This window comes from Pseudophryne corroboree, chromosome 9, assembly GCF_028390025.1.
Source record: "Pseudophryne corroboree isolate aPseCor3 chromosome 9, aPseCor3.hap2, whole genome shotgun sequence".
In the NCBI taxonomy this organism is placed as follows: domain Eukaryota; kingdom Metazoa; phylum Chordata; class Amphibia; order Anura; family Myobatrachidae; genus Pseudophryne; species Pseudophryne corroboree.
This window is the reverse complement of record NC_086452.1, coordinates 341,040,276-341,058,168: the sequence shown is the minus strand read 5'-3', so window position 1 is coordinate 341,058,168 and position 17,893 is coordinate 341,040,276. Positions and strand designations below refer to the sequence as shown.

At 45.6% G+C, this 17,893-nt stretch overlaps 1 protein-coding gene across 2 annotated transcripts in view; it reads left to right on the top strand.

Moving 5' to 3' along the window:
- The window catches only part of GLT8D1 (glycosyltransferase 8 domain containing 1), a 73,660-nt gene that overhangs the window by 29,927 nt on the left and 25,840 nt on the right, over nucleotides 1–17,893 (top strand). For both annotated transcript variants that reach the window (XM_063940613.1, XM_063940611.1), the window contains exon 2: nucleotides 17,464–17,511. In XM_063940613.1, coding sequence (XP_063796683.1) covers nucleotides 17,496–17,511 — 16 coding nt within the window. In that variant the 5' untranslated portion in view covers nucleotides 17,464–17,495. The remainder of the gene's footprint in view (nucleotides 1–17,463; nucleotides 17,512–17,893) is intronic.

Sequence of the window (17,893 nt, the reverse complement as noted above, 5' to 3'; positions counted from 1 at the left end):
CCCCGGACTCTCCCCTGCTTGACACACGGTGAAAGAGGGTTTTAAAGTAGAGGGGGGGCACATAATTGGCGCATATACATTATACATAAGCGCTACTGGGTAAACATTCTGTGTTTTTTCCTGGGTCATATAGCGCTGTGGTGTGTGCTGGCATACTCTCTCTCTGTCTCTCCAAAGGGCCTTGTGGGGAACCTGTCTTCAGAAAAGAGCTTCCCTGTGTGTGTGTGTGTGTGGTGTCGGTACGCGTGTGTCGACATGTCTGAGTTTGAAGGCTCACCTGAGGAGGAGGGGGAGTGTATGAATATTAGGTCTCCGTCGGCAGCGCCGACACCTGACTGGATGGATATGTGAAATGTTTTAAGTGCTAATGTTAATTTATTGCACAAAAGATTAGACAAAGCTGAAGCTAGGGTACAGTCAGGGAGTCAACCCATGTCTGTCCCTATGTCGCCGGGACCTTCGGGGTCTCAGAAGCGCCCACTATCCCAAATAGTTGACACAGATACCGACACGGATTCAGACTCCAGTGTCGACTACGATGATGCAAAATTGCAGCCAAGGGTGGCTAAATGTATTCGATATGATTATCGCAATTAAAGATGTTTTGCATATTGCTGAGGAACCCCCTGTCCCTGACACGAGGGTACACATGTATAAGGGAAAGAAACCTGAGGTCACATTTCCCTCCTCACATGAGCTGAACGAATTATGCGAAAAAGCGTGGGAAACTCCAGACAAAAAACTGCAGATTCCCAAAAGGATTCTAACAGCGTATCCTTTCCCGTCACAGGACAGAATACGGTGGGAATCCTCCCCTAGGGTAGACAAAGCTTTGACACGCTTATCAAAAAATATAGCGCTCCCGTCCCAAGTTACGGCTACCCTCAAGGATCCTGCTGACCGCAAGCAGGAGGTTACCTTGAAGTCCATTTACACTCATTCTGGTACGTTGCTCAGGCCGGCAATTGCGTCGGCCTGGGTTTGTAGTGCTGTAGTAGCATGGACAGATTCTTTATCAGCGGATATTGAGACCCTTGATAAGGATACCATTTTAATGACCCTAGGGCATATAAAAGATGCTGTCTTATATATGAGGGATGCTCAAAGAGACAGTTTACTGGGTTCCAGAATAAACGCCATGTCCATTTCTGCTAGGCGAGTCTTATGGACCCGACAGTGGACGGGGGATGCCGACTCAAAGAGGCATATGGAGTTTTTGCCGTACAAGGGTGAGGAATTGTTTGGAGAGGGCCTCTCGGACCTCGTCTCCACAGCTACGGCAGGTAAATCAAATTTTTTGCCTTATGTTCCCTCACAATATAAGAAAGCGCCTCATTATCAAATGCAGTCCTTTCGTTCAAATAAAAGCAAAAGAGTACGTGGATCGTCCTTTCTTGCCAGGGGAAAGGGCAGAGGAAAAAAGCTGCACAACACAGCTAGTTCCCAGGAACAGAAGTCCTCCCCGGCCTCTGCAAAATCCACCGCATGACGCTGGGGCTCCCCTGAGGGAGTTCGCTCCAGTGGGGGCACGTCTTCGACTTTTCAGCCACATCTGGGTTCAATCACAGGTGGATCCCTGGGCAATGGAAATTGTTTCCCAGGGATACAGGCTGGAATTCGAAGAGGTGCCTCCTCGCCGGTTTTTCAAATCGGCACTACCAACTTTTCCCCTGGAAAGGGAGATAGTGTTACAGGCGATTAAAAAATTGTGTCTTCAACAAGTGGTGGCCGAGGTTCCCCTGCTTCAGAGAGGGAAGGGGTACTACTCAACCCTGTTTGTGGTCCCGAACCCGGACGGTTCGGTCAGACCCATTTTGAATTTAAAATCCCTGAACCTTTATTTAAAACGGTTCAAGTTCAAGATGGAATCGCTCAGAGCGGTCATCGCCAGCCTGGAAGGGGGGGATTTTATGGTATCGCTGGACATAAAGGATGCATACCTGCATGTTCCCATATATCCTCCTCATCAGGCGTACCTGAGATTTCCGATACAGGATTGTCATTACCAATTTCAGACGTTGCCGTTTGGGCTTTCCACGGCCCCGAGAATTTTCACCAAGGTAATGGCGGAAATGATGGTGCTCCTGCGAAAGCAGGGTGTCACAATTATCCCGTACTTGGACGATCTCCTCATAAAAGCGAGATCACGGGAGAAGTTGCAGAACCAGCGTATCCCTTTCACTGAAGGTGTTACAGCGACACGGCTGGATTCTCAATATTCCAAAGTCGCAGCTGGATCCTACGACTCGCTTGTCCTTCTTGGGCATGATTCTGGACACAGACCAGAAAAGGGTTTTTCTTCCGGAAGAAAAAGCGCAGGAACTCATGACTCTAGTCAAGAACCTGTTGAAGCCGAAACAAGTGTCAGTGCATCATTGCACTCAAGTCCTGGGAAAAATGGTGGCGACATACGAAGCCATTCCCTTCGGCAGGTTCCATGCAAGGACTTTCCAGTGGGACCTATTGGACAAATGGTCCGGGTCACATCTGCACATGCATCAGCGGATCACCCTGTCCCCCAGGGCTGTCCCCCTGTCCTGTGGTGGCTGCAAAGTGCTCACCTTCTAGAGGGCCGCAGGTTCGGCATTCAGGATTGGATCCTGGTGACCACGGACGCGAGCCTCCGCGGTTGGGGAGCAGTCACACAGGGAAGAAATTTCCAAGGCCTTTGGTCAAGTCAAGAGACTTGTTTTCACATCAACATCCTGGAACTGAGGGCCATATTCAACGCCCTACGTCAAGCGGAGACCTTACTTCGCGACCGACCGGTGCTGATTCAGTCGGACGACGTCACCGCAGTAGCTAATGTAGACCGCCAAAGCGGCACAAGGAGCAGAGTGGCGATGGTGGAAGCCACCAGAATTCTTTGCTGGGCGGAGAATCATGTAAGTGCACTGTCAGCAGTGTTCATTCCGGGAGTGGACTACTGAGAAGCAGACTTCCTCAGCCGACACGACCTGTATCCAGGAGAGTGGGGACTTCATCAGGAAGTCTTCGCACAGATTGCAAGTCGGTGGGGATTGCCCCAAATAGACATGATGGCGTCCCGTCTCAACAAAAAGCTACAAAGGTATTGCGCCAGGTCAAGAGATCCTCAGTCGGTAGCTGTGGACGCCCTAGTGACACCGTGGGTGTTCCAGTCGGTCTATGTATTTCCTCCTCTTCCTCTCATACCCAAGGTGTTGAGAATAATAAGAAAAAGAGAAGTGAGAACAATACTCATTGTTCCGGATTGGCCACGAAGGACCTGGTATCTGGATCTGCAGGAAATGCTCACAGAAGATCCATGGCCTCTTCCTCTAAGACAGGACCTGTTGCAACAGGGTCCCTGTCTGTTGCAAGACTTACTGCGGCTGCGTTTGACGGCATGGCGGTTGAACGCCGGATCCTAGCGGAGAAAGGTATTCCGGATGAGGTTATTCCTACGCTGATACAGGCTAGGAAGGGCGTGACATCTAAACATTATCACCGGATATGGCGAAAATATGTTTCTTGGTGCGAGGCCAGGAATGCTTCTACGGAAGAATTCCATCTAGGCCGTTTTCTTCACTTCCTACAGACTGGAGTGAATTTGGGCCTAAATTTAGGCTCCATTAAAGTTCAGATTTCGGCCTTATCCATTTTCTTTCAAAAGGAATTGTCCTCTCTTCCTGAAGTACAGACTTTTGTGAAGGGAGTACTGCATATTCAGCCTCCTTTTGTGCCTCCGGTGGCACCTTGGGACCTTAACGTGGTGTTAAGTTTTTTCTTAAGTCACATTGGTTTGAACCACTTCAAACAGTGGAGTTGAAATATCTCACTTGGAAGGTGGTCATGTTGTTAGCCTTGGCTTCGGCTAGGCGAGTTTTGGAATTGGCGGCTTTATCACATAAAAGCCCCTATCTGGTTTTCCATGTGGATAGAGCGGAATTGCGGACCCGTCCTCAATTCCTACCTAAGGTGGTCTCATCCTTTCATATGAACCAACCTATTGTAGTGCCTGTGGCTACTCGGGACTTGGAGGATTCCGAGTCCCTTGATGTGGTCAGGGCTTTGAAGATTTACGTGGCCAGAACGGCTAGGATCAGAAAAACAGAAGCACTGTTTGTCCTATATGCAGCCAACAAGGTTGGCGGCCCTGCTTCAAAGCAGACTATTGCTCGCTGGATCTGAAACACGATTCAGCAGGCGCATTCTACGGCAGGAAGGTGGGCTCGTCTTGGGCGGCTGCCCGAGGGGTCACGGCACTACAGCTGTGCCGAGCTGCTACTTGGTCGGGGTCAAACACCTTTGCAAAGTTCTATAAGTTTGATACCCTGGCTGAGGAGGACCTCCTGTTTGCTCAATCGGTGCTGCAGAGTCATCCGCACTCTCCCACCCGTTTGGGAGCTTTGGTATAATCCCCATGGTCCTTACGGAGTCCCAGCATCCTCTAGGACGTTAGAGAAAATAAGATTTTAAACCTACCGGTAAATCTTTTTCTCGTAGTCCATAGAGGATGCTGGGCGCCCGTCCCAAGCGCGGACTATTTCTGCAAGACTTGTATATAGTTATTGCTTTATACGGTGTGGCTGGTATGAATCTTGCCCTTAGATTAACTAAAATCCTTTCCTCGTACTGTCCGTCTCCTCTGGGCACAGTTTCTCTAACTGAGGTCTGGAGGAGGGGCATGGAGGGAGGAGCCAGTGCACACCCAGATCCAAAGTCATTCGTAAAGTGCCCATGTCTCCTGCGGAGCCCGTCTATCCCCCCATGGTCCTTACGGAGTCCCAGCATCCTCTACGGACTACGAGAAAAAGATTTACCGGTAGGTTTAAAATTATATATATATATATATATATATATATATATATATATATATATATATATATATAAAAAACAAGGTTGTCTGCACTCACAATTCAATGTAATTTTGCTGGGGTGTCACTCAATATTTCATAGGGTCAAAGACATATTCCTTTCTCCATGAATACATATAAATCCTGTATAGAGTGCACTCACCAGACGAATTCTGTAGCCAACAGGGTTTTAATAGAGCATCATGTACAACATCACACCGACGTTTCGGTCCTTATTAGGACCCTTGACAAAGGTCCTAATAAGGACCGAAACGTTGGTGTGATGTTGTACATGATGCTCTATTAAAACCCTGTTGGCTACAGAATTCGTCTGGTGAGTGCACTCTATACAGGATTTATCTCTCTCTCTCTCTCTCTCTCTCTCTCTCTCTCTCTCTCTCTCTCTCTCTCTCTCTCTCTCTCTCTCTCTCTCTCTCTCTCTCTATATATATATATATATATATATATATATATATATATATATCTATCTCTCTCAACAAATATAAAACCACAGCACATACAAACAGAAAGTTCAGCACTCACTGAAGCAAGCTCACTTATTTTCACAACATCAATAAATAAATGATGGGGGTTTAGTTAGTGAGTTGGCCAATGCACGGAAGCCTGCAAACCGCTCGCCAAGGTACCCTATCTTCATGCAGGTCCTACACTATCACAGAGTCTCAAAAATTAAAACCTAGCAACTGTATCATTTATTTATTGATGTTGTGAAAATAAGTGAGCTTGCTATGGTGAGTGCTGAACTTTCTGTTTGTGTGTGTGTGCGTGTGTATATATATATATATATATATTTATATATATATATATATATATATATATATATATATATATATATGAACCCTCCTCTGACCTGCCCAGTGCAAGATGCAAGCCAATCAGCCACCAGGTCATCCTTCTTCTCTTATACAGATACTTAACAAGAAAGTGACATTGATCATAATTTTGGGGTGTCGTATGAAATGGTCAATTTAAATACTTTCATTTATTTTTTATAAGTATAGTGTAGTTTGTAATCAAGGAAGTATAAATAACTTGAATTGCTAGATTTGACTGTGTGCTTATAAGTTTGTCAGTGTGTAGTGGGAATAGTCCTGTTCTGCCGGGATTCCGGTGTTTGTATACTGTTCACCAGTATCCTGACAGCTGGGAAATTGACCGTATCCCGTGTTGCTGGTATGAGGTGCATTGGTAGACTGCTCACCTTGTCACTGATGTGACCTCCATATTACTTGTTTGCAAAGTAATGATAAATGAAAATATCTACATCTCTTCCATTTATGCAAAGTGTTTGGGGCAATGGTAATGAAAACAAAAATAAATACAACTCTAGATTGATCACTGCTTTGTATCATTTACTATATCACAGCTCTGCATCTGGGTTCAGTATGCCGGCAGCGGGGCGTGTGCTAGAAAGCCCCTTGCGGGCTCTCTGCGTTCGCCACAGGTTATATTCTCCCTCGAGGGGTGTCGTGGACACCCACAGAAAGAGAATAGCCTGTGTTGCCGGGAATCCGGTGGCGGCATTTCACCGCTAGTCGGAATTCCAGCGGCGGCATTGTGACCGCCGGGATCCCGACTAGCGGTATTTTAACTGCTTCCCCTGCATCTTTTTAATTTAGCGCTGTTATTGATTTAGCACTGTTCTTTATCACAGCTTTGCATCTCTTTATCACAAGCTTTGTCTCTTTTATTATATCCGTTTTGCATTTTGTTATGTATAACATCTCTCATTTTTTTTTTTTATTGTCACGGCTCTGCTTCTCTTTACTATGGCAGCACTTCCCCTCTAATTTTGTGTATCTCTGCTGCCACAGATGTCCCTCACTTAGTGCTTCACCCCCTCTTTTCCTCTTATTATGGGGCTCCTAACTTCCCATTTAGTTTGCTTCTGCAGTGACCCCCTCCCCTCCCTTATTCACTGCTTAGGTATTTTGTATGTGGGCACTCTCCACCTCTTTAGTCATACTGTGAGACTTTTCTTCTCTCCGTAACTGGCTTATGCCCCCTTTTTATGGGTGATTCACTCCTCTTCATATATGGGCTCTTTACCCCAGCTTTGTGTGGTATTCCTCCCTCACAATGTAGTTGGGGGTGACTCCCCCTCTCTTCAACAATTTAGGACTTCCTGGTTGTCCAGCTGAGATGTTCCCCTCTGTGCTCACTGAGACATCACCACAACTTTGTATTTCACTCCAACCCTCTTTCTGTGACAGCAGATCACCCAGAGCGGAGCGGTATCACTCTGTCTCCCTCTTCCCAGCAGATCACACACACAGCAGTGTGTCACTCCGCATACTGTCACAGGCTGGTGATACACGTTTGTATGGGTAGCAGTTGATTTACCGACACACAATACCCGAACAGCCATTGGCTGGCAGTCAAAATACCAACATTCATTATGCCGACATGTTCAAAATGCTGACATGTCTAAATGCCGACATTCGTTTTTACTGACTTTTTGGCCAAAAACAGACTTGTTTATACTTTACCATCCCAGTGGACCTGGAGGTGAAATAAAATAGTGTGCCGAGTGCAGCGAGGCACCGTGCCCCGAAGAATGGCGAGCGCAGTGGTACACTTAGATGGTGTCCATGTCAGCCTTGACAATAATTTTTTTTTTCAGCATTCGTTGCACTCGCCCCCTGCCAGCACGCTGGTGGATGGGATCACAGCGTCAGTATGCTGACTGCCAAGATCCTGACCACCGGTCACGTGATTCCCAACTCTCCAAAGTAATGGGTGAGCGTCGGAGCAATTCAATTATTGTTCCGATTGGGTGCCCATTACTTTTGATATGCCCAAAAGCACCGGGTTTAGCCTCGCAAAGCAGCTAAACCTGACTAAAGTCCTGCCCACGGAGCAAAGAGTACCATTTGGGCATCCAAACGCACATTTCTGCTCGTTGTCTCAGGAGGCTGCGAGCTGAAATGTCGGCACCAGCTGCACTTGCACCGGTACAGCAGAACAATCGAATTGCTGCCAGCAGGCACCCAAATAACAATTGAAAATGCCTCCATACAGTGTGATGTTATAGACATACAATGTAACTCCAAGTCAGTCACACTTCTGTGAAATCAAACTGTCCACTTAGGAAGCAACACTGATTGACAATCAATTTCACATGCTGTTGTGCAAATGGAATAGACAACAGGTGGAAATTATAGGCAATTAGCAAGACACCCCCAATAAAGGAGTTGTTCTGCAGGTGGTGACCACAGACCACTTCTCAGCTCCTATGCTTTCTGGCTGATGTTTTGGTCACTTTTGAAAGCTGGCGGTGCTTTCACTCTTGTGGTAGCATGAGACGGAGTCTACAACCCACACAAGTGGCTCAGGTAGTGCAGCTCATCCAGGATGGCACATCAATGCGAGCTGTGGCAAGAAAAAGGTTTGCTGTGTCTGTCGGCGTAGTGTCCAGAGCATAGAGGCGCTACCAGGAGACGTGGAGGAGGCCGTAGGAGGGCAACAACCCAGCAGCAGGACCACTACCTCCGCCTTTGTGCAAGGAGGAACAGGAGGAGCACTGCCAGAGCCCTGCAAAATGACCTCCAGCAAGCCACAAATGTGTATGTGTCTACTCAAACGATCAGAAACAGACTCCATGAGGGTGGTATGAGGGCCCGACGTCCACAGGTGGGGGTTGTGCTTACAGCCCAACACCGTGCAGGACGTTTGGCATTTGCCAGAGAACACCAAGATTGGCAAATTCACCACTGACGCCCTGTGCTCTTCACAGATGAAAGCAGGTTCTCACTGAGCACATGTGACAGACGTGACAGAGTCTGGAGACGCCAAGGAGAACGTTTTGCTGCCTGCAACATCCTTCAACATGACCGGTTTGGCAGTGGGTCAGTAATGGTGTGGGGTGGCATTTCTTTGGGGGGCCGCACAGCCCTCCATGTGCTCGCCAGAGGTAGCCTGACTGCCATTAGGTACCGAGATGAGATCCACGGACCCCTTGTGAGACCATATGCTGGTGCGGTTGGCCCTGGGTTCCTCCTAATGCAAGACAATGCTAGACCTCATGTGGCTGGAGTGTGTCAGCAATTCCTGCAAGACGAAGGCATTGATGCTATGTACTGGCCCGCCCGTTCCCCAGACCTGAATCCAATTGAGCACTTCTGGGACATCATGTCTCGCTCCATCCACCAACGCCACATTGCACCACAAACTGTGCAGGAGTTGGCGGATGCTTTAGTCCAGGTCTGGGAGGAGATCCCTCAGGAGACCATCCGCCACCTCATCAGGAGCATGCCCAGGCATTGTAGTGAGGTCATACAGGCACGTGGAGGCCACACACACTACTGAGCATCATTTTGACTTGTTTTAAAGGACAATGCATCAAAGTTGGATCAGCCTGTAGTGTGTTTTTCCACTTTAATTTTGAGTGTGACTCTAAATTTAGACCTCCATGGGTTAATAAATTTGATTTCCATTGATAATTTTTGTGTGATTTTGTTGTCAGCACATTCAACTATGTAAAGAACAAAGTATTTAATAAGAATATTTCATTCATTCAGGTCTAGGATGTGTTATTTTAGTGTTAATAATCAGATAATACGGAGATCTTAGTTGCGTATATCTGCAGATATAGGGTTAAGCCCCCAGGCCGATCGGCAATGCGTCTCCGTCACTGGGGGTCCTTAATACTAGGTATGGGTCCGGGGTGCAGGACCTCATCACGCCGCCACAGGTCGGCTACCCCAGGTCAGCACACAGGTGAAAATTAGTAGGGGTTAATAAGGACATAAGTGCTATATAAGTGAAGTGTGATTAAAATAATACAAAAATATATACAAAGTGATAGGGAAAATCATAAGTGTTAATAAAGTGTTAGGGTGTGCCGACCTGAAACAGTCCAGCCATACCGACATAGGGGCCACCGCACCCCACACCCACCCCATAAATAATTACACATATGCCTGGGTCTGAATGCCCAGTGTAAGGCCACATGATAATGGCTCCTACAGCATCTGAGAGCCAGCTTACCTGTAGACACCCCTAACTTCTCCAATGGCACTCTGGAGTCAGCAATCCCTCCTAATGCTGACCCATCCATGCCTCTCTAAATACAATGCACATTTATTGGCAAGCTGCTCAATCAGATTGTGATGTCACTTAGGTGCTAAAAGGGAGGGGTAATTCTGTGTAAGAAAAAAACATTTTGTTTTCCCTAATGCACACTGAGTGAAAAACAATACTACATAATAATCAGATAATACGGAGATCTTATTTGTGTATATCTGCAGATATAGGGTTAAGCCCCCAGGCCAATCGGCAAGGCGTCCCTGTCATTGGGGGTCCCAAATACTAGGTATGGATCTGGGGTGCAGGACCCCATCACATCGGCCTGATTATTATGTAGTATTATTTTTCACTGAGTGTACATTAGGAAAAACAAAATGTTTATATATATGTTATATATATATATATATATATATATATATATATATATAATCTCCAAGAAAGGACGGCACTGGAGACAGCAATATGCAGAAAACTTGTATTCAAGTTTTCTGCACATTGCGGTCTCCAGTGCCGTCCTTTCTTGGATTCATGTGTATATTTTTGTGAGTTGGCACGGAGCAAGTTGTGGATAGAGCTGTGGAGTGCCGACTGCTTTGCAAGTGTAATAAATATATATACACACTCACTCACACACACACACGTACGTGTATGCGTATACAGGTATGGCTCACTGGGTCGATCACTATTGGTCGACAGTGGAAAGGTCGATATGACAGGTGGTTGATACATTTTTAATTGTATTTGTCTTTTTGCTGTCAAAGCGCGCACATGGAACCCCAATTACTGTATCGCGTCCCCTTGAATGGTTAGCTTTGATTGCAATGCTTCGGGCAAGGTGCCCCGCTCCACTACCGTTGTACTCAGCACAGGTTGCTATTCCCAATCATAGTCTACGTGGATAATAAAGTATGAAAGAGTTGAACCCCCCCCCCAAAAAAAAAAAAAAATCTCTGTCAACCTAATGCCCAAGTCAACCTAATGCATGTTGACCTTTAGTGGTCGACATGGACAAAAAGTCAACCTATACCAGGGTATACATGCAACAATTGTAGAGATATTCGCTCTTAGCCTACCTCCTCTGGGCCATTGCTCAGTAACATATTACCTTATGCTGTGTCTGTCCAGCTCCCCGCGGGGTGCTCGGTTAGCAGGGAAGCAATATACAGTAAGACAAGGCAAAGAAACCCGCAAACCTTAAAGCCGGAGCATGGTAAAATCTATGGCTAAAATCTTAGTTGCCTGGCGGCTGGTATTTGTTTAGCCCAGACTTATGTAGCGGCGCTATTTGCCAAACAAATACACACCTGGATATATGACTGAATTGCGTATGACTTAATCACCTGCAAATGTATGTGCAGTGCTAAAACCAACTTGCATGCAACTTTGCCTCAGCCCCTGTTTGTTCACCCTGTGTTTGCTTCCATACTCCAGGTAGGTCAATAGGATCTTGGTAAGATTTACCCTAGTATGTTTGTTTCTTGTGGTCGTGGAATGTATAAATATTCTTTGTAAAGTGATTAAAACCTGATATACGGGAAGATATTAAAGAGGGGACTGTAAATTCTGTTGAGACGTTATGGGTAGAAATAGCATGTGGGGGTAAAGGCATAAAAAAGTTAGTATTGGGTGTATGCTACAGGCTGCCTGTTATTAATGTGTCTGATGAGGAATTGTTACTGAAACAAATTGAAAGAGCAGCAGGAGTAGGTGACATAGTAGTGATGGGAGATTTTAACTATCCACAGATAAACTGGAAAAATGATTCATGTGATACTGCTAGGGGTAATAAGTTTTTAAACACACTAAATGATAACTACTTAGTTCAATTAATGAGGAACCAACTAGGTACAATGCAATCCTAGACCTGGTATTAACAAACAATGGGGATTTGGTATCAGGTATTATAGTAGGGGAACCCATAGGAAACAGCGACCACAATATGGTCACATTCTATATCAGTTTTCATAAGCAGTCCTATAATGGCTCAACTAGGACTTTAAACTTTAGCAAAGCCAACATTTGCCCTGATGAGGGAAGTTAAGGGACATTGAATGGGAGATTCTGTTTCAAGAAAAAAATACTACGGAGAAATGGGATGTATTAAAATCACTGCTAGTTAAAAATACTCGCAAATTTATTCCCACAAGCAGCAAAAAAAGGACTAAGAATCCCAAACCAATGTGGCTTAACAAAAAGATAAAGGAACTAATGGGCAAAAAAAGTCGAGCATTCAAAAAATACAAATCTGAAGGGAATGTGGAGTCATTTCAGCATTCTAAAGGGGAGGTACTCACGGAGCGATCGCTGCTTAAAATCTAAGCAATCTGACTAGATTGCTTAGATTTTAAGCAGCGATCACTCCATGTGTACCCCTCACAGCGATAGCGATGCGCAGCGCATCGCAATCGCTGATGCTAGATTGGCCTGCATGCAGGCCAATCTAGCAGGTCGCTCACTTCACCCGCTGGGTGAAATGAGCGGCCGCCCCGTCTCCCCCCGCACGCTCAGCACACATCGCGCTGTGCTGAGCGGGGGGAGAGATGTGTGCTGAGCGAACCGCTCAGCACACATCTCTCCCCAAATCGGCCCGTTAATGTGGCCCTTAAGGATTGTAATAAAATATGCAAAAAAGAAATTAGAGCGGCTAAAGTAGAAACTGAAAAACTAGTAACAAAGGAAAGCAAAGCAAATCCCAAAATTTTGTTTTAAATACATCAACAGCAAGAGATTAAAGAAGGAGAGTATAGGCCCTTTAAAGGACAAGTTGGGAGTCTTAATCAAAAATGATAATGACCTAGCGAACAAACTAAATGAGTTTTTTTCAACGGTATTTACCAGAGAAGACCAAATGCAGGGTCTAACGCACAATCTCAACAAAAATAATGTCCCACTGCTAAATGCTTATTTAAGTGAGGAGGTAGTCTGTGACCGATTAAAAAATTTAAAGATTAATAAGTTACCTGGTCCCAATGGAATTCACCCAAGGGTTCTTATGGAGCTTCATTCTGAACTAGCAAGACCACTATTTTTGATTTTCAAAGATTCAGTTATATCAGGTATGGTTCCCAAGGACTGGCGTATAGCGGAGGTGGTGCCAATATTCAAAAAGGGAAGTAAAGCCGAACCGGGTAATTATAGACCAGTTAGTCTTACATCTATAGTGGGGAAAGTATTGGAAGGTATTCTAAGGGACAGTGGCCCTCATTCCGAGTTGTTCGCTCGCTAGCTGCTTTTAGCAGCATTGCACACGCTAAGCCGCCGCCCTCTGGGAGTGTATCTTAGCTTAGCAGAATAGCGAACAAAAGATTAGCAGAACTGATAATAAATAATTCCTTGCAGTTTCTGAGTAGCTCCAGACGTACTCACAGATTGCGATCAGCTCAGTCCGTTTAGTTCCTGGTTTGACATCACAAACACGCCCTGCGTTCGGCCAGCCACTCCCCCAATTCTCCAGACACTCCCGCTTTTTACCCTGACACGCCAGCGTTTTTTAACACACTCCCGGAAAACGCTCAGTTACCACCCAGAGACTTTGCCAAAACTTTCGACACAGTACCGCACATGCGACTTATCTATAAGCTACAAGAAATAGGCCTAGGGAGCACAATATGCACTTGGTTCAGAAATTGGTTAGATAATAGGGAGCAGCGTGTTGTGGTTAATGGATCATTTTCAAATTGGACTAAAGTGCTAAGTGGTGTGCCACAAGGGTCTGTACTTGGCCCACTATTGTTTAACATTTTCATTAATGACCTAACAGTAGGTCTAGAGAGCATGGTGTCAATCTTTGCAGACTATACAAAATTGTGTAAGGTTATAAATAGGGAAGGGGATGCAGAGTCTCTTCAGAACGACTTAGTGAAACTAGATGCATGGGCAGCTAAATGGAGAATGAGATTCAATACCGACAAGTGTAAGATAATGCATTGTGGTAGCAAGAACAAAAACAACACCTACATACTAAATGGGGTAATATTAGGGGATTCTGTACTGGAAAAAGACTTGCAGCAAAGAAGGCTAATAAGATATTAGCATGCATAAAACAGGGAAATGATGCAAGGGACGAGAGTGTTATACTACCTTTATATAAATCACTAGTGAGGCCTCATCTAGATTACTGTGTACAATTTTGGGCACCATACTACAAAAAGGATATCCTGGAGTTTGAAAAGGTTCAGAGGCAGGCAACCAAACTAATTAAGGGAATGGAGACGCTGGAATACGGGGAAAGGCTTGCAAGGCTAGGCATGTTTACACTGGAAATGAGGAGACTAAGAGGGGCCATGATCAACATCTACAAATATATAAGGGGACAATATACAGAGCTTGCGCGGGACCTGTTTTTGATAAGATCAGCTCAGAGGTCACGTGGCTACTCGCTTAGGTTAAAGGAGAGGAGATTCCGCACAATGGCCCTCATTCCGAGTTGTTCTCTCGCTAGCTGCTTTTAGCAGCATTGCACACGCTAAGCCGCCGCCCTCTGGGAGTGTATCTTAGCTTAGCAGAATTGCGAACGAAAGATTAGCAGAATTGCGAATAGAAATTTCTTAGCAATTTCTGAGTAGCTCCAGACTTACTCCTACATTGCGATCAGTTCAGTCAGTTTCGTTCCTGGTTTGACGTCACAAACACACCCAGCGTTCGGCCAGACACTCCCCCGTTTCTTCAGACACTCCCCCGTTTCTTCAGACACTCCCCCGTTTCTTCAGACACTCCCCCGTTTCTTCAGACACTCCCCCGTTTCTTCAGACACTCCCGCGTTTTTCCCAGAAACGCCAGCGTTTTTTCGCACACTCCTAGAAAACGGCCAGTTTCCGCCCAGAAACACCCACTTCCTGTCAATCACAGTACGATCACCAGAACGATGAAAAATCCTCGTAATGCCGTGAGTAAAATACCTAACTTTTGTGTAAAATAACTAAGCGCATGCGCTCTGCGAACCTTGTGCATGCGCAGTAAGCGACTAATCGCAATATAGCGAAAATGAAAATCGGCAACGAGCGAACAACTCGGAATGACCCCCAATGTGGCGAAAGGGTTTTTTCACAGTAAGGACAGTACGTGTTTGGAATTCCCTGCCTGAGGAAGTAGTAACTGCGGACTCAGTCAACACCTTTTAAGAATGGGTTAGATAAATTCCTAATGGATAAAGAAATTCAGGGTTATGGTGCTTAGTCACGCACTATAGTTATTAAAACACATCAGCATTAAACAAAACTGCTGACAGCATGAGGCAAAATTAGTCCTAAAAGAAAACTGCATAGGAGACCACCAATAGGTTGAACTCGATGGACAAATTTGTCTTTTTTTCAACCTTAGATACTATTAGGGAGGCCAATCCCGGGATCGGGATCCCGGGATTTGGGCCCAAAAATGCCGGAATTTGAATCCCGGGATTGGAGCATCCAATCCCGGGATTCACGGGATTACACTGCGCATGTGCGGGAGGGAGTGTGTGTAAGTAATACTACTTACAGTTAGGCGGGCGGTAGCCATAGACGAACGTTGAACGCGGCGACACTTCAAATGTGTCGCCGGACGCCAGCCAGTCAAAGCTGGCGGACCGGCAGCCAATTAGGGAAGCTGCCGCGGCAGCCAATCAGGAGCGACTGCTGCGGCCGCTTCCCTGATTGGCTGCTGGTCCGCCAGCTCTGGCTGGCTGGCGGCCGGCGCTTCATTTGAAATGCAGCCGCGTTCAGTGTGTCCATGGCTGGCGCCCACCTAATGGTAAGTGTTATTACTTACACCCAGCCTCCCTCCCGCGCCGCTACCAACCCTCCCCGCTACCTACTGTACATCCTCCCGCCCAGCTACCTACAACCTCCGTGCCGCTACCTACACCCTCCCGACCAGCTACCTACAACCTCCGCACCGCTACCTACACCCTCCCACACCGCTGCCTACCCTCCAGCGCTGCTCCCTACACCCTTCTTCACTGATCCCTACTGCAATCCCGGGAATCCCGGGATTGATTGTTTTTCAATCCCGAATCCCGGGATTGAAAAAACGGCCCGGGATTGGCCTTCCTAGATACTATGTTACTATGTAAGTATCTGTGTTTATTGTAAAGTAATTATTGTCTGTTGAGAATTCTTCTATACTATCATGATTTGAACAGATCTGTGGTGCTATAATCTGGATATCTCCATGCTTATGCTAGGCATACACAGTACAATTATCTGGGTGATCCGCCTAATATCAGCAGATCGGTCGGATAAGTACTGTGTATTCACTTGACCGATCTCAAAGCAACGATTGATCAGACATGCCAAATCATCCAACATGTCCAATAATTTATTGTCTGCTACTGGCAATGTATGCGCTACTGCTTCCGACTGACCAAGGAGAGGAACAGAGAAATGTCTCCTCCCCAGGGGAGGAACACGGATATCACGGGCCATATACAGTACACTGTGAGATAATCTACCTTGTATGCCCACAATATCAGGCTGTCAGATAAAATGTCTGACAGGCATTTTATCCCTCCATTGTGCACACTGGACGAAATATTGTGGGTGCGTTGGCAAGTGTGTACTAGCAATATGTCTGTAAACAATGTCGTTCATAGACATTGCCTCAGCCGTGCAGCACAGGCGATGGCCGATATATCTGCCAACCACCCGTACACTTGTTGCGGGGGCCAGCGTCCAGCTGCAAGACATGGACCAACATATCATGGCTGATCAGTAAGTGGCTTGATCATGGCTTGATCTTCTGCTTGGTTGGCGCATCGGCAGGTTCACTGACTTATCTGTCAGGTCCAATCTTCCTTGGCAAAGCACCTGTATGAACAGACTTCGATTTACTAAAAAATATAGGGCCAAAGGCAGTAGCCTGCAAGCTGCATGAGGTGTGAGACTATGTGCGAGTCATACTTTTAAAGCAGCAATCATTTACAAAGCAAAACCAACTACAGATGTGTCCACTTACATGTAGCCTCCCTGCACGTTAAATAGCCTTTCTAGTCACGCCATGCCTTGGAGTGATTTTGGTAGTGCCAAGTGTCTTTACGTGCAAATTTTTCCATTAAAATGCGTCTTATTCACAAAATGATGCTAATAGGATGCACAAGCAGCTTATGCTGCCTAAAAAGATATGCAGCATGCCTATATTCTGTGTGCGACCACAACTGTATCTGCATAAGAAATGGTACGCAACAGTATTTCCTATGCAGATACTATAAGTGTACCATTTTGTATGCAGAAACAGCCGCAGACACACACAATATAGGCATGCTGCATATCATTTTAATCAGCTGGGTCTGCTTGTTCATCTTATTCACATAACGATGCGAATAAGATGCATTTTCGGCAAAAAAAAAGAAGCCCAACGCTAACTAAGTTGCGCAGGACCTGGCATCTCCCGCTACGTGGTATATTGAGGCAAGGTGTAAGAGGACACATCTGTAAATGATTGCCGCTTTAAAAATACAGGCAGATTTGCACAAATTCCTGCAGCTCGCAGGCTATTACATTTAGCCCATAGTGTGTCAGTGTTTATATTATGGCCAATGATGCAGTCCACGTGTTGTACCACTTTTATGTTATGTTATAATTGAAAAGATCATACACTTTGACCAAAGTTTCTTTTGTTGCAGATTGTAGAAATCGGCCTAAGATAAATGAAAAAATGACATGCCGCAAAGGTAGGATAAAGTACACCTGTTTTTTTAGTTTTTTTAAATGTTTTATTTACTGAAAGCAATCAAGATAATAAAGATCCAGGGTCGGATGTAATGACACCCGAGTTCAGCAGCCATGCGGGATGCTGGCCGAACTTGAATGGTTTTTTTAAAGGGGCAATCACTTACAGGGCATGATTTTGCCTTGTGAGTGCTTGCCCCTTTAAAAAAAACATCTGAGTTCTGCCGGCATCTCCCACGGCTGCTGAACTCGGGTTTCATTAAATTCGGCCCCCAGAATTAAATGTCCTATAAAAATTGACAAAAACCGGGAAATACTTCCTTAGAAGTGTATATATTATACATTCAAATAAACCTTATCGCACACATATATAAAATAATTAAC